The 22,122-nt window shown below is 46.3% G+C and overlaps 1 protein-coding gene across 1 annotated transcript; it reads right to left on the reverse strand.

The window, feature by feature from the left end:
* Positions 1-360: 360 nt before the first annotated feature.
* On the reverse strand, positions 361-19,770 carry LOC104913879 (tyrosine-protein kinase BAZ1B-like). The gene is made up of 10 exons (XM_010721856.3): positions 19,634-19,770; positions 15,277-15,375; positions 14,686-14,863; positions 13,536-13,721; positions 9,334-9,481; positions 7,582-7,729; positions 5,661-5,779; positions 3,238-3,389; positions 1,480-1,583; positions 361-958 (listed from the first exon to the last, which is right to left on the reverse strand). Exons 3-10 carry the CDS (start codon positions 14,839-14,841, stop codon positions 592-594), a joined length of 1,380 nt encoding a protein of 459 aa, XP_010720158.1. The 5' UTR covers positions 14,842-14,863; positions 15,277-15,375; positions 19,634-19,770; the 3' UTR covers positions 361-591.
* Between the last annotated feature and the right edge of the window lie 2,352 nt (positions 19,771-22,122).

The following is a 22,122-nucleotide window of genomic DNA, read 5'->3' on the forward strand; positions in this document are numbered from 1 at the left end:
GAAAAGCGAGAGCACCTCGAAGCCAATTGTGTTAGGATGCTGGTGAAAGCTGTGTCTCCATATAAGTGCTTGCTCGCTACGCAGCCCTTCAGCAGGGGCTGAAAATTAACACCATATAAATATATACATACAAGAACTAGCAGCCCATTGGCCTGGTCGCACCCAGTCTGTCCGTGGAGCAACACGATCCCTCCCTACACAGCGCGGGGCCGATCTCACAGTGCAGGCAGCAGATCCCGAGGCAGCGGCAGGGCTGGAGCTGGAGTAGGCATCCTGCTCCCCTGCCCAGTCAGGCTTTGGCCAGGCCTTTCTTTTGCCCTCCCACCTTCCCCTCCTGGAAGGACAGACATGTATAATCTCTGTGTAATTTGTAGGAAGCAGTTAAGTCATCTCTGCTCGCTCAATGGATGACAAAATATTTGAGGAAACTGCTGAAAAATTAAAGTTAAGATGGGCCAAAGGAAAGGCTGGATTAATAGCGAAGTGCCCTGCTGCTTCTTTACTCCCTCCAGACAACCCATCCTGCTGCCCAGCAGCACCAGAAGGCCTGCTCCAGCTCTGGCTCTCCCCCTAGTCCCCCCCCACCATCCCTCATTTCTTCCTTCTCCGCCCCCGGGAATGTTCGAGGGGCTCTGACTCACTGTCCCCTTCCTGCTCCTCCAGTCCCTGGCAACCAGCAGAGAGCTTCTTGCGTTTTCTGCGTGCGTAGGTGTGGCCAGGCAGGTGCTTGTGCACCATGTCGATCAAACACTGTTCCGTCTTCTCCAGGCAGGACAGTATGTGACTCCCATTCTGGTTGTAGCGCTCGGCGTTAGAGAACACCTGTTTCATGTCAGAGAGGAACTCCTGCACCGAGCGGTAATTGCCACAAGAGCACTTGCTCTGCATAGTCTGGAAGTCCATGGGGTTGCTGATGACCTCACAGTAATCTTCGGCTTCTTCTGTGGTCACTGGCTCCCTGATGAATGAAGAGCCACAAAGAGGAAGAAAATGAGGAGCTCTGGCACTGCACAGTGCAGAGCTGTCAAGCGTGAGCAGCAGCCCCAACCCACACCCCACCACAGCGCCATAGCAAACCCACACGCCTCGAAAGCAGCAGACACATCAACCCTGCAGCGGGCACAGAACTGATGACAGGAAGGAGAGCCGTACAGGGACCAGTACACAGCAGGTATGGCTCTGTGCACCACTGCCTGCAGGGCTGAGGGCTGCTGAAAACTGATCCCATCCTCCTGCCCTTGTCCCACAACCTGTCACACTGTTACCGTGCACCAGAGGAACCCCAGGTCTCCAGTCCAGCAGAGGACTGAGACCACAGTGCTTTCTAATGGAGCAACTTCTAATGGAGCACTTCTTCCCAAGTATAACTTGCAAGACCTAACAGAGGATTCACAATTCACAACCAGCCAGTGGATCCAGCGGGACCGCAGCACGGCGTCCCACAGTCCTGTGTGCACACAGGAAACCACCTCCCCTCACCTGAAGGGCCAGCTGAAGCGGTACTTGATCAGCTTGCTGAGGATTTCCTCACACTTCTGCAGCTCGAGGCTCTGGCGACGTGCCGTCTTCCTTGTTTGAAGGACCTGCCCACACAAAGGAGGGATGCTGTTAAAAGGAGGGGAACCACCATGAGCTTCAGCGTTCAGCAAACAATGTCTAGGGTAAAGCAGCTAGTTCCTAGCAGAGCTTTTCTTTTCAATCCTTTCGCTCACAAGCCAGCACTTCATGGTGTGGGAATATACAGAAGTACTGCAGGAAAAAACTTCTGGTCTTTCAAATGTAGCCATCTTCCACAATAATTGAAAGTGCTCTGCTGTGGGACCTTTGATAGTAACAGCCAAGACACGTGGTGGGAGCCTGAGTTACAAAATGGGAGCCCCATACAGAAGCTCTGGTGGGAATAGATCACAAGCAGCCTCTCCTTTCACTGGGGGCAGCAAGCTTTTTCAAGATAGGTTCAAAGACAACATGGTCAAAGCAGGCAGCCAAAGAATACAGACAGCAAATGCAGAGTGTAAATTCCCTCAATGAGCCCCTGGCGGACAGCACGTGAGAGGCAGAGGGGGAGAGCACTTGTGTTGCTGTACTGACAGGCCCATCGTAGAGCCCACTCTGCCATCTTAAATACCAAAGAGCAGCTGATGCCTCTGGCATTGCTGTCCTGTACACAGGAGTAACACAAGGTCAGTCGTTTGTCTGCAGAGCTGTAGGTCAGCCGCCAGCACAGGGAGATCTCCTCAGCTCTGCCCACACAGCTCACAAGGCATCGCACTGCTTGAGGTATGTCTATGATGGGAAAGCTCCAAAACACATGGAGCCATTCCTGAACAGCTTTCATCTGTTCACAGGACAAACAGTTTGTGGAAGAGCCCCAGGCAGTTTTTCAGAGTTCCCGGCCCAGCTGTTCCCTAACATTTTTCCCCACCTGAGTATTTCACTATGCTCACTGGGGGAGCCCGAGATGAGCTTGCTGGTTTGGTTGCCCTCCACTCTGTAACATGGGCCAGACTGAAGGATGCTGCAGATCCAGCAGCCGGCCCACTCACAATCAACACAAGAAGCTTGAAGACCATGATCAAACCACTCAAGAAGACTGGCAGGGTACACAGGCAGCACCACCACTGCTGCTCAGCAGACAGATGGCAGATGGAGCAGGAGCCTGTGATGTGGCCCATGAAGCTCTGGTATCCTCACATATCTGCTGCAGTGCAGCCCCCCCCAGGACAACCAGCACAGCACGCACGCACAAGATTGCTCTGTTCAGGAACAGAAGGTTTTATTCTTTAAATGTCAAGTGAAACCTAAGCCAGCTGAATTATGTCCTGGAGGTTGGAGAGTGACCATACGCACAACAACTGTCAGAAAATGGCCAAGGCTAGGGAGTGAGGGTCCTACATTGCTGGCATTCTCTCACCATCCAGGACCTCCTCGATCCCCCCACCTCTCTGCAGAGACATATGGATGCTATTTAAAACCCTTTAACAAGCTGCAGGCTGCCTGCTAATCAAGGGGGACAATGTGTGAAAGCGGCTGGGGAAAGATGCCTGGCATATCTCTGCTCCGTGTGCACCGGGCCCTTAAGGATATGCCTCCTTTGTTAACCCACCCACAGCCCAGCACAGGTTTCACAGTACAATCCAGGGTATTTCTTTGGGAAGGGGAGGGGAGGAAGTGTGACACCTGTTTCGTTTATAACTCATGATGTGAGCAGCCCCTGGGGAGCAATTTGGCTCTTACCAGCTCATCAATGTCTGCGCTGTTGACAGGTGCAGCCCGCTGCCGGGGTCCCCTGGCAGGGTGCAGCGACTGCTTCTTCCTTTGGTGCCTTCCCTGCCTCGAGGAGTACATGGCTGTGCTCTGCTTGCCGCGGGCTGCCTTTCTGGGTCTCACTGAAACACATAAGCCAGTGGCTTAGAGGAATGGGTTAACCTGGAAGCAGAGATCACAAGCCCTTTGCACAGCTGTAGCGCCAGGCAGCCTCACTCACAGCACAGCAAACGCACGGATGATGGCAGTGACCTGGCTTTTTGTCACCATCCTCACTCAGCATATGCCCGTCAGCTGTACTCTATACCCTCTCCAGATGAGCTATGCTGGTAATAGCCCACATCCAAAAAAAGGCCACCGCTGTCTGGCAACAGTTTTCTAAGGTTGGTCATGCATGCCAGCTTCCAGCAGACCCCAGCTTCTGCAGGACACCTGGAGGCTTTCAGCTGCTCTGGCCCAAAGCTTTGCTTGCTTTCTGGGTGTTGCAGTAAAGATCTGCAGAAAGAAGCGCTGAAATCCTGATATACCCAGACTTGAGGGATGGTGAGGGACAGACATTTGTTTTAAACGTGACTGCAACATCCTTTCAGAAAGCATCGGGCACAGGAACCTGGAGACCTCCTTTGGGTTCCCACTGCACCCCTAGGGTGCTCTGCCAAGCGCTTAAAAGTGGCCCACACAGTAGGATAAGCCACTTGCTAAGCCCCCCTGAAAAGTGAACTGTGTTCAGAGGGAGTGTCGTGTTACTGCAGCAGGGAGCTGCGAGTGGGAAACAATGGGATTTTATTCCCCAAGACAGGAGCTGCTGCGTTACGTCCCACAGAAACGCTCTGCTCGTTTCCAAGTCTGCCTGTCAGAGCGTTACGCCGATGGAAACTTAAGCATGCCGCTGAAGTCCCTTGTCTGAAGTTCCTCTCTGTATCAAGGGAATGTGTAGGTCTTTCTCCCCAGCCAAGCTCCTTCCATCTGGTCATAAGGGTCTGAGCAAGCCGCATCCAGCGTGCTGTAGTGCTCCATCTGCAGCCTCTAATCCAGCCCTGCCCAATAAATCATCCTTCCCAGCCCCCCTGCAGGAGCAGCGTGTGTCAGGGCAGCGGGCCGCCTGCCTGCTGTCACTCCTGCTTGTGTGTCAAGCGTGAGGCATGTGTTAGATGTCTGACAATCCAACATTCTAGGTTATATCCCTCAGGATAAACGCCACGAGGATTAATGGGACTTCTCTATTAAAACAAAAGTTTTCCATGGTGACCTTTCCACGTTAATGCTCTTTAAAACCACGGGGTTGCATTCAGTGCTTTATTTTTAGTGACTGTAACTCTTATGCTATTGTTTGGAAACCTTGGCTTCGCTCCTGACTTGGCTGCGCAACATCGGCTGAACGTACTCCAAGTGTGGACATGGATACACCACAGAACAACAAGCAGCATGCATATCCAGGGTATCAGTGAACACCCCTGAAACCAGAATAAAGCAGGTGAATCAAGACTGATAGACCCGGATGGAAACCCCTGAAAGAATACAGGATAATCCTTTGGGTCCTGATCTCTGAATTTCACCATCAGCCCTGGTTAGGGCAGGCTGAAGCTAATTTTATGTCACTCAAGGACATTTTGACAGAAAGCAAAAGCTGGCTGTGTGCTGTTCTGAGACTGGGCTGTTCATTGCACCAAGTTGCCCAAACGAGACAAACTCCCTTAAAAACAAAGTCAATATGCATACCAGAAATTGCATTGCACGCTGGGGTAGACAAGTAGTCATTGATGACTCTAGAAAATGTTATTTTACTCCACTCAGGAGTGAGTCAGTTATGTATCCTGAGTGATCTCTGTATGCAACCAACAGGTGCTGGCTGTCCAGGCCCTGCTGCACTTTGACTACTGTGCCTTCCCACAGGAACCAATAGATGAAGTCCTGGTCTGACTACTTGAAAACAGCCCCTTACCACTAGAAATCCTGCATGTAAGGTGCTATGAGCTTGTGGTAACAAGGGAAAAAGCAAGAGCAGTGGGTAGGGTGCTGTGGTCAAAGCTCCAGTTTTCCAAGACACACCGCAGGCACAGGCTGCCGAGTACCAATTACAGGTAACGCTGTTCCCTAGACCTTCCCTGCTGCAGCTACTGCTGACTGCTGGACTGGTGTCTGTAGTGCTCCCAGGAGAAACAGCTCACTGCAGTTTCAATCTTAGAAGTGTTATCTTTGTCACAAAGGGAAAAGAGTTCACTCCAGCTCCCTAGGGAACACACAATCACAGACTTCCCTTGTGCAATCCCCGTTTCCTAGTAAGAACCTGTATCACGAGAGAGAAAGCACAAGTCTAAAATTGGATCAATTCTTTGAACACTGAAGGCAGAGTCTTAATATTCTGTTAATTTCCTGCATGGTCAAAGCCTTACGTTTCAATCCAGCGACTTCATAATCTTCTTCTTCCTCTTCTTCTTCCTCAGCATCTTGCTCATCAGAAGCTTCCTCACCTTCTTCACCTTCATCTTCAGCAGAATCCTCTGTGTAGTTCCTAGAGAAAGGCAGGTAAACACATCTGTTGTACCAGGATCTGGGTATGAGAGCCCTAGGCCCCCCGTACTGTTTGTTTATACACAGACATGCTGACCACCTCAGTGTGTAAAATAAACTTCCTGACTCAAACTGAAGTGATCCAGTGTATTTCCAGAGGACCAAGTTGTAACTCCAGCTAAAAGAACACTTCTTGGACTAAGTTTGAACACCCCCAACAGCTAAATCTGTGCCTTTTCTCCCCACTCCTGTTGTGGATAACCATGTGATAATAGATTTTGACACTGAGACTGCTGCACAATTACTCCTCTCTGTGAACAAGTGCTGCTGCTTCACCCAGGTTTGCAAGCCTAGCTTAAGGAGTTTCACAGTGGTTTTACTTTGGGTTGGTTTTTCTCCCTTTGGCTCCTGCTGGAGTATTTCCCCGTTATTGCTTTCCACTGTCACTAAAGGAAACAGACCTTGTTTAGTGTTATTCACTGCTAAACTTCACATATTACTGAGCAAATCATTAGTTCAGACTTCTTACGTGCTGGCATCAAAGCCACAAAGACCCTGCCCAGGACAGTTCTAACTTTCTGCATGTGTCTGTTAAAGCATTCTTACCATAGTAAATACAGGAAAACAAAGCAGCACACATAGGCAGATGGGGACAAAGGCAATGCTATTGTGGGAGTCTCAGTCCTCTGGAGACAAGGGAGCTTGAGCAGTAAATGGAATAAGAATTAGCTCCCACAGTAGAGCAGGGCATAAGTCTTTGCAGGCCAGCATTTTTTCCCTGCCTGAGCTAGGAAGACAAGAGCAGAAAGCAGATAACAAGACAGGTGTTACCCCACCTGATGGCTCTCATCCAGCAGCCAAGCAGCTTGCAGGTGACTCCACCACATCAAAGCAAGTACGATCGCAGCTAGAACAGCTGCATTAAAGCCCTGTCATTCTGGAACAAGCCTGATGAACCCTTAAATGGTGCCCAGGGAGTTAAGTAATACTTTTAAGGCTGTGCACCACCTGCACACTACAAGTTTGTACGCCTCCTATTGTGCTGCCACTCTGGATGAAAGGATCTGTTGACTGCTTATGCATCAGGTGCTATTTGATAGCCTCACCTTGCTGACAAGCAGGGAGATGCAGCATGCAATTAGCTTACAATATAAGTAGAAAAATACATTTTGCATACATTTAACTTCCAGCCTACAGCAATTCACAAAGCAATTCAGCCCCTTGTTGTCAGGAAACAGCTACTCAATTCTGCTGCACAGAACAACTTTGATTCCTCCTCAAATCATATTATCTTTGCAGTCTATAATGGATCCTACCTCATAAAAGTGCCGATGTTCACCAGGTCAAAAGAAGTGCCAACGTGGCATTTCATTATCTGATTTTTAGCAGCACATAGGGGCTGAGCTGCAGCCTGGAGTAGTGTCTGCTTTAATTAGATGAGGCCACAAGAATAACTTAGCCCAGGGCATACAGAGTTGCAGTGCTACCCACTACAATCCCATGAAAAAGGAAACCAACTAGTTGCTCAGGTGAACAAGACAGTCCCTAGTGCATACAACTCTGGTTGATGTTTTGTTTATGTTTGCACTGCTACACTGAAACTATTTATTAAGTGTTATGGGTCACAACACAAGTGTGCTGAATTTAAAGAAACTGCTTTTTCATTGTTCCAGAGCCACTGAGTCAACTTGGCTATTTCAGTCTTTTCCAAGGGTCTCTGTTTAAGGCTGTTTTAATCCTCTTGTGAAAGCATGGCTAAAAATCTGCATCAGTGACAACTCAAAGGAAAGGAGTGCCACTCACCTGCCCCGGGAGCTGCGCCTGGCAGTGGAAGGCTGACAAGCTGGGCACTGCCATTCTCCATCTGGTATCTCATAGAGTGCTGGTCTCAGGCAGAACAGGTGGAAGGCTTTGTTACACTCATCACACAGGATCAGCTTGTCATCCTCACCTAGGAAAGTGCAACCTACTTGTAACTGAGTGCCACAGCCCTGCACAATCCACGACGTAGAAGCTGCCACGTGGCTGGAGGTCAGAACACAGTGAGAGAAAGATGCAAAGTGCCCTCTGATAGCAGGGACCCTTCCTTCTCAGTTTCCACTGTAGTGGAAACAAGCACTATTTGAAGAAAAAACAAAGCAAAGTCCATTGCTCTGCAAAGATTTCATTTGAGACAAAGGTAGAAACCTGCCAAATACATTTCAGTCAGAGTACATACCAAACTGACCAGGAGGAAAGAAGCATGCTGCAGAGAGCCTAGTATGCCCACGAGCCTAGTAAGAGGCTAGGAACATAACCACAGCAATTCTAGCCTTAACATGAACAACCAGCACAGTATTTTTCTTTCTACTTAAGGTAGCAAGCCCACAGGAAAAAAAAAAGGGCACGCAGCAGAACTAGTCTCTCTGTGCTTCTCAGTGATGACAGATAACAGGAACGTAGTCCTGAGCCAGCAATTTCATTTACTGAAAAGAAGTGTGGAGAGCTTGCCAGCATGTCCCTAACATCCCAGTTCTTGAGTTCTGTTAAACCATAATCTGTTAGTCTCAGGTGATTCCTCTCCTACATCTGCCTACAATCCCTTTCTCACCAGGGGACAGGACAGTTTACATTAGTTTGGAGGCTCCACAGTGGAGGATGTTGCACCAGTTCAGCTCATTTCCTTACAGAAGTGGACAACACAGCCTTTTGGTAGGCAAAAGCAGCTCAGTTTTCCCTCAGATCTGTCTGCCCTCATTTCCCACTGTGTTTCAACAAATAGAAAAGGAGACAAAAAGCACATGATGTGGCAGAATGTGCTACCAAGCTCTTTTCTCCAGGCTTCCATCCAAAAGGAGAGGTTATGGAAGAACAATTTTTACTCTGCTAGTACTAGTACTCAATTACTGGTAACACTCTGTCTAATTTCCCCTTCCACCTGCAGGATTCTCAAGCCCTCCTTCATACCGTACTCCTGTCACCTATTTGGGTACTCCCCAGCCTTTCCAGAGCAGTGACCAAAGGCAAACAGCTTCATTTCTCTGCTCTCACAAAAGAAACAAAGAGCTTAATTCTTCCAGCTCTGCAGGCAGTTCCACTTCCACTCTAGCCTCAAACTAGCTTCATCCCACTGCTCTCTCCTATTCAGTTACAGGGTGCATCAACCTTCCCAGCCTCTTCTTGCTTGTTCCTTTTGTAAGAGATGGGAACAACTGACAAGGCTTACAGACCCACAGACCATTCCAGCTCATAAATGAAACTGAGAAATGGACAGTGGCACAAATACTCCCACAGAAGAATTTATAGACAATCTGTGTCCAAGTACCCTGAATATCCAGGGGACAGCAGCATTGCAGTGTTCTGCAACACTTTGTACCAGTTTCATCAGAATGGTTTATTGGAGTCAGGGTCAGATGCTTCTGTGAGATCAATGCTTCTGAGTGTGTAAATCCTGATGGTCAAAACTCAAAATACAGCCAAAGACAGAGTGACAACAACAGGGGCATGTTGCCTAAGCAGGGCACGGAGAGGTGACAGCGTCTGACTGTGAGGCAGGCGTGGGGCAGGAATGCATACCTTTCTTGCGACACACTTTGCACCTGGCATTCTCTGCTGACATATCCCACTTGATACAGGCATCCAGCATCCCGAGCAGCACGTGCATACGGGAGAAGGTCTGGGCCTCACGGATTGCTGTCTTCCACTTCTCCATGGCTGAAGCAACCTGCAGACAGACCTAAGAACTTACAACAAAGCACACAGACACAGCTTGCTACAGTCTGAAGATGTTTTTATACCCTTTAGCTGGGGCCCTTAATAATCAAAACTCAGCTTTGTATTTCTTTCCTTCTACATAGCCACTGCAGTCCTACTTGTGGTTTATCCATAACCAGCCTCACTGGATCAGGCAGTTTGTTCATAGTAGCACAGCCTGCTGCTGTGGCCAGGCTGGAACAACCAACATGAACTCCTCTAGATTCTTACTCTGAACATCTAACCCAAATAATCGGCAGGCTAAGAAAACAAAAAGTAGAAATCTAGCACTGCAAAATGTGGGATGAAAGTCAGGAGGAAGCTGGCAGCATCACTCGAGTGTGGGGAATTGGAGCAGCCTGCGCTGCCCTCCAGTGGATACTGCACAGAGGCTCGAGCCCATCAGCAGGGGCTGCCACACGCTCCGTCCTTGCCAAATCGGACTGTCACATCATCTGTGATCAGATGTGCCAGCCCCAGATATGAAACCTGCCCCTCTCCTGAAATGGAATGACCTCAGCATGTGTGAAATCCCAGAATTAGGTGCAAGTGAGGATGAGAGCCTGGGATTTGTGCTCTGTCTGCACAAAGTTGCATGTGAAACCTCCAACTCAGCTCCAGGGGTTTCTGAAAAAATATATTACTGTAGATCGGAAATGCACCAGAACAGAGGAGTAATCCAGAGCCACTGCACATCCAACTCTCATTAATCCTCTGCTTTACAACAATGAGGTGATGGCCTAGACATGACAGGGACATAATAGAACTCAAGTTAGTCTTCTACCCAAGGAGAATGAAAAACAAACAGTGAAGTGTCAGATGGGAAAAATTGAGCTCTGCAGCTGACAGCAATTTGGGAGCCAAACAAAACCAGTTTTTTTCTCTTTTGCAGAGTTGCACATTCTCCTCCCACTGCATTTGAAGAAGCACTGTGTATATTAGATGCTTGGAAAAACACACAAACTGTTGTAGGAAGCCAACATCCCTGTTGCCATTGCTAGCATACAACCTGGAGCCCAAGACATTCAGGACAAATGGAAACCTGCATTGCCTACTGTGGTAGATTACACAACATCATGCTACTTCTTCGCAGAACATTGTTGAGGTGCTTCACACACTGCGTAATTGATTTTCCAAGTAACTGTTCCATGGGTTTTGCTGTTAACATACTTGGTAACTGCTGGGCCAAGATAAATCTGCAAAAGCTGCTGGCACGTTATGCTTAGATATTTCTCCCCAAGCCTGTGGAATTTCACAGATTTTTAGCCTTGCTTCCCAAGCATCATGAGACTGTGGCATTTTAGCAGGACCATTATCAGGGGAGTTCCAATTGCCAACTAGGCAAAAATGGAGACTGAAGGAAGTCAAATACCCTCCCACTGAGAAGGGAGCATTCTAGCAGGGAAAAAAAAAACAAACCCACAGATATACTGCCAGAGGCAGCCTCAGTCACGTTTCAACTGCAGAGTAACAGAAAATTCCTGCTTTGGGAAAGATGACAAACCTGCACCTACGAAGCTCTTGTCTGGTATCCTAAGATGACAGAAATGCCTTTCCACCATAAACACCTCTGCACCATAACTCTGTGACTGTGACTCTGGGATGCTGTCTGCCCTCATTGGGGCACTCCAGCGAGAGCTGCTCTCCACTCAGCCCCTTGCAGCCATCCCTGAGCAGCAAGCACAGGGGTGGGCAGCCTACCTGTGCTCAGGCAGCTGTGCTGCATGTTGCGCTGCAAAGGCCCCACAGCTGATGCTGGGACAGCCCCAGAGCTGCTGCCTCCCTGCGTGGGAACACATGTGTAAACACAGAGGCAAAAGATAGTTTTTCAGAAGCAGTCACAAGCCAGGTCTGCACTGCCATCTTTCACCACTCAGTGGTGCCACTCTAACTGGGGAGCTGAGCCAGCAGGAGCCTTTGGTGCAGACAGTTATGCCAGTGGATGGATACCTATTAAGCCCTAACTTGCTTCTCACAGGGAAAATGAGACAGAATGGGCCACAATTTCTCTGCTGTAGCCTTTAAGCACACCAAGTGTGTTTTTCCAGTACAACTATATTATATTTTCCCTGATATGTACTCTCATGCAGCTATGGCTCTAAAAGACTCTAGCTTGAGATCTGTTTTTCAAAGTCTATGTAAGAACACAAAAATAAATCCAGAGTTCAATATTCACTGTATGACCATGAGCAGCTAAGAAAGATAAAGAGGGCACTGCACTGCATTAACACTCCAGAGACACCAAAACCAGTGCTCCAGGGGGAGACCTGCAACACCACGTGCTCAGGATGACAATAAGGACATCTATGCTCATGGCACTACAGGGCCGAGCTGTGTAATGAGATATGTAGCCACATTAGAGAAACTGGGTAATACTGCAAAAATTGATCACTATTCTGAATTTAAATCCTGCAATATTCAGAAGCACTGCTGTTCCAGCTGGTTTCTGGAGGAAGAAAGTACTAATCAGGATGTTTCAGCCATACTAGGCAGTTTTTTTAACGAAGCTAATGCAGTTGAAAACTCTGCAACTGCGAGGGTGAAGCAATGGTACGGAAGCTTGGCCTTGCCATGTCATCAAGTAAGGGAGCAAAGCTCCATGGGTAGAGTGCCAAAACTAATCATGATCAAAATGACTCACTTTTCAGGCAAATAAGAGCTCAGATTTCATGTCTAACATAGCTGTAGTCTGAGCAGGGAAGTGGCTGGTGCTCAAATGCAGAACTCACTGCTAAATTACTATCTGTTCAGATGCTGCAGTAAATCGGATGTTTGCCCCGGATGTACACCCTGCAGGAATGACTTACAATTACAGCTTTAAAACATGACGTAAAGCACAATGTGGTGCTGCTATAGATACACGAAATGTCGTGATCCGTGTCCTTTCTGTCCCAGAGATAACTGATTTTTATAGTTACATTCTGCTGAGAGTTTTCAGAAAAAAAGAGCTTCCCATTCCCATTGCACCGCAGACTGAAGATTCAACAGAGTTAACAACATTTAAATACTTCAGCACAACTGAAGAATATGAAAAATTTCTAGTGACTACCCAAACATCCTCTTAACATGGCAGTGCCATGGCATAACAAAGACCCAGCATTCAGACAAGAGTTCAGCACATGCTGACAAGAGCTTTCAAAACAAAAGCAAAAAACCAGACATAATGAGTTAAACGTCTATTATTTTTCTAGTCTGGAAATTTCAAATGTACTTGCTGTTCCAATCCTGGTCTTGCCACTTCTACCGAAGACAATGACCAATCAGGGCATATCATTTCATTTTAAAGGGAGAGGAAAAAAGAAAAAAAACCTCCATGTCACTAATGTCCCATTCACTCAGGAAAACAACCAACATCCTCACAGTATGAAATGCTTGTACACGTCAGCTGCCTGAAGAGTCTACCAAATCCCCTGCAGCTTCCCTCCATGCCTTCTCAGCTTTGATTTGGGAGGCTACACCTGTAGACTCATCCAGCTCTTCCACCTAGCTTTCCAGACAAGCTGTGTGTAGCCTAGCCTGCGTTGCTGTGGGCACTTCTATCCATAACAAGTCTTCTACCTTCCTGAATAATATGCATAACTCTGATACTTACCTGAACCTCACTGCCTCACACTGACCAAAACCTCAGCAAGGCTCTCTTCCTCTTTGTGGATCAAAAGCATTAAGACACAACCAGTTCTCTCTGATGGATACAACTCAAAAAGTTCCCTAAAAGGCTGTGTAATATGTTTTTATTCAAGTATTCAACTTGTGTGAGGAATTTTGAAAAAGAAGATACCTGACTTCACTCTTTTCCTGTCTACAGAGAGAATACTGCAACTGCAGCTATATAATAGGATTTTTACTCAGCTAAACCTTTATACTTCGGAATAACCAGGGAACATCTGGACCCATAAACAACAAACTCACTGCACTCTGAACTTGCAATAGGGAGAAACTGCACAGGATTTACTCCCAGATGAAATTTAATGTAACTCGGGGTTCAAAGACAGTACAAGACTGAAAAAGAGCCCTGGGGTGAATACCTTAGCTTCTTCTGCCATTTTCTTTTCTTCATCTACCTCCTCAGCCTTGGCAATGTAGTCCTCTCCTTGATGTTTCCTTCTCTTCTGCTTAGGGGCCATGAAGCCTTGCAGAAACTTCTTAATAACACCAGCTTGGAGTGCAATCACACACTCTCCAAAATCCTTTAGGCTCTCTAGTGAGTATACCTGTTGGGAAGAGTATACAATCACGAATCAGTTGGACATCATTCTTCGCACTATTTAAGGAGGTTCTGTCCTGCCAATGGATATCTGTGATACTTAATGCAGTTACCATGCACCAAGTCCCACACTTGGTTACGGAATTAGCATATTGCTGCTGCTTCTGCTGGAGTTCACACTGATGATCATGCATAGCACATGAATGCTTATGTCAGTTCAAAAAAGGAAAAAAAAGCAAGATGCTTCAGGGGAAAAAAGAAAAAGTTCTTCCATTTGATGTTTCCCATCATTCTCTTAAGACTTATGATTGCATCTGCACAGAGAGATCTCTGTACTGACTGAGGATGCAGTATAACAGATTACTAAGCATTCCAAGACAATGTCATCCTTTGATAGGAGATGCATGCACCAGTCTCGAGCGTGCGTACTCTACCCATATCAGGTAAGTTTATCAACTCCTAAGGAGGTACAGTGCACTAAAATTCTCACGTGAGCAGGGCTGAACTAGCCAGAACACTGCCATATTCAGCTCACTGAGCAGATACATCCCTGAACAGAACGACCTTTAGCTCCTAGATGTGGGGCACAAACATTACTCCAAGTCTAATGTGGTCTGTATTTATGAAAAATCATCAAAAAAAGAAAATTGCTGTCTCAACAATACATTCTGGCTCTGACACAGAAGCTAAAAAGGAGCCAAAAAGAGTTCCATTAAAGTTCCATAAAGAAGTCCCTCCAACAGATGAAGAAAATAGGACAGTTGCACAGCTGTGCAGGACATTTACCTTCAAAGCTACAACTCCCCTACACCAAATCAGCCTCAAGCTAGCAGCTGCGTAGTCTTGAAATATTAGTTAACAAAGAATGCATATGCAACAAATCTGATTTTCCCGATCCAAAGAGTCAGGACCTTACAGAGTCAGTGTCAACAGTTTTGTCTTTCTTAGCACTACTTTGACTTTCCACTCACTCTTGCTTCAAATTCTGGTGTCACATCAACGTATCCCAGCCCTCCTTTCTGCAGCCGAGTTGCAACCTCAATGAGATCACTTCGGAGGTAGTTCAGCAGTTCCTGGTTGCCATCACAGGATTTGAGGCCCAAGTTCTGTTTCCGAGCCAAGTGCATAGAATGTGTGATGTCCTGATACCTGGAAAATCAAGAAAAGCCTTTGAATACACGCAGAGCAGTGCCCTGTGAGTTGTCAGTGTGCTGGGCAACAACAGCTTCCAATAACATCCACATGCTCCATCAGTATGGAACATTCCTTGAAGGATGCTTTAAAGCATGCAGTAGCTCTGCCTCTGTGGATGAAACAGCACTGCCTTTGCAAGTTGCAAGGAGCACCTAGAAGACTGAACCTCCTCATGCCTTTGAGCATTACTTATCAAGTAATACTTGCAGTTACTGTCTACAAAAGAACAATTTCTCATTCTTGTTATCTGGCCCTGCACAGGCACAATCAAAGCAAAGTGCTGAATTTTGCCCCAGGAATGGAAAAACTTGCTATGATGAGGATATGCTGTGAAGCTGAGAAGAGACACGGGGAAACAGCAGGCTCACTTTTTCTCCAAGCGCTCCTTTAGCTGGCTCTCTCTTACTCCTTGTGGATGCAGGCAATCTATCAGCTCATCCAAATCCTTCTGACTGTCACAGAGAAACCTGAAAGATACAACAGGCACCAACATCAGCTAATCCATCTCTGCAGCAGCAGCTCCTTCTCTTAAGCACTTCACAAGAATTAGTAGACAGGAATGACAATCTACATCCCAACCCCAGGGACAAGGTGAAAAACTTAGGCAGAATGCTTATACCAGCATTTCAAGGTCCCCAAATGTAGCCCATTTCAGGGTAAGAAGAACAAAAACAAAATAAACACGCAACTAATTTATAGATGTTTCCTGACACTAAGTTTATTAAAACATTGGCATTTGAATTTAGTAATCTACCCTACGGATTAGATTCACTAAATTGCAGTCATCTTAAGCAATCTGAATGTCATTTTTGATGCACTAGAAAAGATTAACATGTTATGTACTGCATAGCATGGCAATTTAATCATTCTTTCTGTAGAGCTTTCAACTGATTTCATTAACCCCTAAAGCCCCTGGATCAAAAAAAAAAGTATGTTCCAGTTTAAACCATGATAGCTGATGCTACAGATTTGAGACTGAACGCTACGCCCTCCACAAGTGCAGAAGATCTCCCTTCTAAGAAGCTTGCATTAACCTGAAAGATTAAATACAGCATCTGAGAATCACATTCATCAGCTTTCTGCTCTCATCAGCTCTCTGCTCGCAAAGTCCTTCAAGAGAGCAGTGGTAGCCTGCAGTTAGCTGCATCTAAAAGGGCAAAACTTCTGCACAGTTCTCTTACAGGCGCTTTCAGCAACTGCAGAGTGCAACCACAGTGCTGGTTATGATGCAGGACTGTACATTTAAACTAAGCATTCTGACATCCTGAAAACCTGCACCTTTCTTTTTTTCTTCGCTATGATGGCACCGAGCCTCGTCTCCTGAACCACGTACTGGTGCGAGCACTGGTGGACCTGAGCTTCAGAGATTACTTACAAAAAATAAAATACAAACATGTAGCTAAGAGATGATTGCTCCTTAAAAAAGCAAACGGAAGGATCAGCAAAATCTTAAATGGAAACAAGCACAAAGTGACCACCGTGACGTGATCTTCACCAGCCACAGAGAAGACCTGAGATCTAAGTTTTCTTCTTAGGCAGAAGCAACCAACAACTAGAGAAGGGTGCTGTTCAACTCTCCTGGAATATCAGTATCTGCAGTAGGTTCTTGTCCTGGCAGAAATCCTTACTAAGGTCTTATCTGGAAAAAAGTATTTCACAGCTGTAGCATGCTTATGTTAGGGGAACAGCCCGATAACCTGCATTTCTTTATTAAATTGATTACTCTAATAAAATACAGAATTAATTGTTTAAAAACAGAAGAAAAATGGTCCCTTGCCAATCATCTGCTTCAGTACACCCCAACACTGATAGGCATCCTCACTTTGCACACAGAGATCAGATCTTTTGGCCACCACTGTCTTCTGCACACTCTCCCTGCAAGAAGTAGGACAGAGCAGCTCCAAACATCCCTCACCCACTGGAGCCCAGCACAGGCACTTCCAAAACAATCAAGGGCTGGTCATGGGATTCAACAGATATTCACACAAACCCATAATAACGTCAAACAATGTCAAACAATACAAATCCTGTCTTTTTCTTGCAGATGCCACTTGTGGTGAGTGATATGATCAGCATTCCTACATTCACTGGAAGGTCTACAGACAGATCATTACAAAGACCGGCATTTCTACATCTACTGGAATTGTGCTAAATAGAGACATTCCTCGACATTATTTAGCATCAACTTCCTGCCAAAATCTTGGGGTAAACCTTTGGACTGATCCTAAACCATGTTTCTGAACAAAGAACTTGTCACAGCATGGGAATGGCATGAAGCAAGTTTCCAGTCATCCTGCAGATACCCAAAGAGCACCATTACCCAGTGTGTCAAGAAGGTTGCCTAGGTTGTGATAAAACAGCATTAAATCACTGCTACTTACATGGGATTCATTTGGGAAATATCTGAGAAGACAATACCCCTGCTTTCTCAGCTTTCCTCCAAAGCTACACACCTAAGAGGGGAATTTCCTGCACAGTTTTCCTCTAGTAGAAATGAAAGGCCACTGGAAACAGTTAACGTAAGGCACTTGGGTTCTACAACTACACTGTCTGGGGAAAGACAACACAGGCTGCTGGCCAGAATGAGAAAGCAGAGAACATCCTTGTAAGGAACATCTTTGTAAGAAAGGCAGGTGGGGCTATCCAGGGACGTCCACCCATGGGCTGCATGCAGGCCATTCCTTCACTGTGGTGCAGCTGTCACTGTGCATCAAGCAAACACCAGTGCACTACTGCCCCTGAAAGCGGGCATGGGGAGGGCACGGTGCAGTGCTGACTCAAGTTATGGCAAATAAGTTTATGGATTTTGCCACCTCAGATAAACATGGTCCTGTGAACAGAGAACAGCACGCAGCTGTGCTAGGCATTTTGATAAAGGAATTCAAAACTGGTTTCAAGACTGCCAACAAAATCATCAACTTCCTGGTTTATTTGTGACTCCCTTTTCAGTCGACGTAAAAACACAACTTACAAATTTTCAAATGGAATGTATAGAACTGTATTCAAAAATTTGATCATGCCTCTTTCCCAGACTTCTATAAGCCCCCTCCTACCAGAAAAACATCCCTCGTTTCACAATGACTCCTTGTTCACATCACTGCTTTCTGGCAGTACAAACATTTGTGCTGTTTTGAAGGATGATGTACAGGAAGAGTAAAACTTCATCCACAATCTCTGATGAACACCTTGAGAGCTCACTAGGAATTGCAGCTACTTTCATCAAACAAGATAAGTTAATTATCATAACCAAGATAAGTCAGTTTCCCAGAAACAGGGTCACACAGCCCACGTGGCCCATGTTTTATCTTTTTTATATGTTTTTAATATATTAATATATTAATATATATTAACATCATATATTTTATGAGGGCTGTTAGGAAGGTAGTGCCTTCTGTTTTATGACGTCGGCCCACAGTATCAGAAGCAGTTGGTGGTACAGCAGTAGAGGTTGGTCCTCCCCACCAGCGTCCCTTTACACCTCACAGAACAGCAGCCAACATGGAAGTGCGTGTGAAGCACAGGTGTGTCACTGAACTCCTCCACAAAAGTGGCACCCACTGACATACACGGGCACTTGCTGAACATTGATGGACACCAACCAGTGGATGCGAGTGCTGTGAGAGGTGGGTGATGCATTTCAGCAGTGGTGACAGTAACAGTGGGTCACACCTCCACCAGTGCAGGTTGTTATGAGTGCAGCATGCAGGCTCCTGCTCACTGTTGGTGAAAATACATAGCTAGTGGTGACTACATTGAAAAAGAGTGTTCTGTGGCTGAGAATTTACTCTATTAAATAGTGTTCTTGTATTCTCTGCATCTGTTGTAGTTTCCAGGGAAACAGTTAAGAGGCACTAGTTTAAGAGCAACCTTTGTGGCCCTAGACAATTCCTCCTCACTAGCTGTGGCTCAGGCAAGCCAAAAGGTTAGATACCCACAGGCTAAACTAGCACAAGTTTGTTCCTGCTGAAAAGGAAATAGGGAAAGGAGAGTACCTGCAACAGACAAACTCAAGTTTTCTCAATCCTCCCTATGAGTAAGAACTAGGACTTCTAGGAGTAGGATGTTTTACATCAGCTTGAACTCAAATGCACACAATATAAACACATCAAAGACACATCTGTGTTCAGTGACACCATGCTGCTATGTGCAGTTACAGCTTCTGCTTCCCAAACCAGCTCCATGCACTCCCTACCCCCAAAAGAACCACCTGCACCTCCAACTATGGCTCAGCCAACACAAGGTTGGAAGCATGGACACTACAGAGAGGGCTGGTATTTTAAATGAGGAGACAACAGGTCCATGACCTTGTGATTCTTAGTAAGCAGGAAGGGAAAGTAACTGGTGCCATTCATGTAGCTTGACACAGAACTTATACATAATAACACACTCTAAAGTAATGGAAATGGTGCCTGTGGGAGAACCAGATGGAGGTGTTCAAACTGAGCACAAATGGGGTAATCTGTCTAGGCTAAAGGCCAACATAACAGCCAGAATTCTCTCCTTACACATCTGGCAGCACAAGCCAGCAGGCCGGTCAGCAGTTGTAACAGAAGGAACGTGTCACAAGTATTCACTCAAGAGGAGCTGTTCACATGCACTTGGGTTGAATATTCCCACTTGTTCTCATGCTGCAAGGGACAGAAAGAAAGGTATAAAACCTGGACTGCATGACTACGGAACGAAGAAATCAGGAGGACAACATCTAGAGGAGCCCAGGATCAGTACCTGCTCTGGAGGGTTGGTAGAAACAGGGAAACTCCATCTGTAGAATATAGGCGTGAGAATGGAGTCTGTCAGCACCCACGCATGGTTAACTCAAATTGTCTGCTGAGGGGACCCGCCATACCATGGTGTATTCCTAATAGATGAAGAACAATGGGAGTTACTCTGCAGAGATGCCACTATTTTTAAAATGCTACTGCTTTCATAGAATCATAGAATGGCCAGGGTTGGAAGGACCTCATGGATCATCAAGCTCCAACCCCCTGCTACAGGCAGGGCCACCAACCTCCCCATTTAATACCAGACCAGGCTGTCCAGGTCCCTATCCAACCTGGTCTTGAATGCCTCCAAGGACAGGGCATCTACAACCTCTCTGGGCAGCTGTTCCAGCACCTCACCACTTTCTCTGTAAAGAAGTTCCTTCCTTCAACTTAAAACCATTCCCCATTGTCCTACTGTTATCTACCCTTTCAAAGAGTTGATTCCCCTCCTGTTTATATTGAAAGGCTGCAATCAGGTCACCCAGCAGCCCTCTCTTCTCCAGGCTGAACAAGTCCAGCTCCCTCAACCTGCCTTCATAGAGGAGGTGCTGCAGCCCTCTGATCATCTTTGTGGCTCCTCTGGACCCTCTCCAACAGCTCCAGATCTGGATGCAGTGCTGCAGATGGGGCCTCATGAGGGCAGAGTAGAGGGGGACAATCCTCTCCCTGTCCCTGCTGGCCACCCCTCTGCTGATGGAGCCCAGGACACCATCTGCTTTCCAAGCTGCACGAGCATACTGCTGGCTCATGTTAAGCTTTTCATCCACCACGGCCCCCAGGCCCTTCTCTGCAGGGCTGCTCTCAAGGACTGCTCCCCCCAGTCTGTATATACACCTGGGATTCCTGACCAGGATAAGTGAGAAGTCTACTGTGCACTACTGTAGTAGAAAGGTTTCAATTAACCCACGGTTCTTGTCAGAAAGACAGGTACATATGTATCTCACAAAGCACTAAAGTATGGACAAGAGACTTTCTCATGGACCATCTGCCCAGAATCTTTAAACAGGGAGATTTTAATAGGCATCAACATCAGTGAGTGTATACAACATTAGAACAGAAACTGGTTCTTCTGTCTTTTCTAGGCAGAAGACTGACAAACATCCATGCATTTATGATTTGAAATTGATATTCAGCTTCACCATTTCTAGGATCAGACAGCAGGCCCTCTTCTTTTGGAGGGCAAAGTGCTCCAAAAGCAAAAACCACTTCCATGAGGTACTGTTCCTGTAGCTCTTGGGGAATTATGGATTCTATTTCTCCCCTTACTGTTGTCCTATAAACTCCCATTCTCAAGGAGGAAAGGAGCAAGACTGTGAAAAACAACCATTCATGGAGTTAATCTGGTACTGATTTCAAAGACCTAAATTAAGTAGAACAGCTGTAACTTTACCTTGCCATATGTGCAGTGTGAGGCTATTCTTAATTTCATTTTAGATGTACTGCTAGGAAAGAGACAGGTGGCAGAAGCTGTAGCAGAACACAAAGAAATGAAACTTTCTATATATCACACACCAACATTATGAGTTACAGTATGCAAACAACACAGGAGTACAGATGTCCAAGGACTTCAGTGCAGTTTCAAGGCCTTTCAGGGTATGCAAGGACAATATGAAAAAGCAGTCAAGGGGGAGACAGTTCTGTACCATCTAAACTCATGAGAATCCTTGAGAAAGGAGAGATCAGTGGCGATGGCCAGAAAGTAAAGTACTATAACAGAAACATGGATTTCCTAGAGGGAAGTTGCAGTTGCTGCTGTCCCCTCAAGTAACAGATCTCAGGTTGCCCCTGCTTTTTCTTTTGTAGTGATAGCTGTCAGAAAGGCTCTCTACAGTTCTACAGCTTTAAAGAAAATCTTTTCAGCAGAGGGAGCTTACTGTTTTTCTGTAGAAATGGCTTTTGGTGGTCCTCTCAGGAGAAATTCATGCAGACAGTACAGAAAAAAGCTCAGTCTGAAGTGATTATGTGCTCTTTAGAAAACTGCCACTGTACCCTCTGCTCAATTGAATCATAATCATAAGTGATCATGAGATGGTGGAGTTCAAGATCCTGAGCGGAAGAAGCAAAGCAATAAGTAGGATTGCTACCCTGGACTTTAGGAGAGCCAACTTCGATCTCTTCCGGGACCTACTTGGAGCTATCCCGTGGGCTCGGGTGTTAGAAGGTAAGGGGGCCTCTGAGAGCTGGTCAGCATTTAAACAGCTCTTCTTCCAAGCTCAGGATCGGTGCGTCCCTGTGAACAAGAAATCGGGAAAAGGTGGCAGGAGACCTTTGTGGATGAGCAAGGAGCTCATGCGCAAGCTCAAAGGAAAGAAGAAGGTCCATGAAATGTGGAAAAAGGGTCTGATCACTTGGGAAGAATATAGGAATGTAGTCAGGGCCTGCAGGGATGCGACGAGGAAGGCTAAAGCCCGTCTGGAATTGAATCTGGCTAAAGTGATAAAGGATAATAAA

Source organism: Meleagris gallopavo, chromosome 21 (assembly GCF_000146605.3).
Source record: "Meleagris gallopavo isolate NT-WF06-2002-E0010 breed Aviagen turkey brand Nicholas breeding stock chromosome 21, Turkey_5.1, whole genome shotgun sequence".
Taxonomy (NCBI): Eukaryota; Metazoa; Chordata; class Aves; order Galliformes; family Phasianidae; genus Meleagris; species Meleagris gallopavo.

What these genes read in the sequence shown, in the direction of transcription:
- LOC104913879 (XM_010721856.3), bottom strand. Translation starts at nt 14,841, where the DNA reads ATGCACTTGGCTCGGAAACAGAACTTGGGCCTCAAATCCTGTGATGGC. An exon ending in AAATGGCAGAAGAAGCTAAG is followed by an intron (nt 9,482 to 13,535) that starts GTATTCACCCCA and finishes GTCTGTCTGCAG; the next exon opens with GTTGCTTCAGCCATGGAGAA. An exon ending in GCGCAGACATTGATGAGCTG is followed by an intron (nt 1,584 to 3,237) that starts GTAAGAGCCAAA and finishes TTGTGTGGGCAG; the next exon opens with GTCCTTCAAACAAGGAAGAC.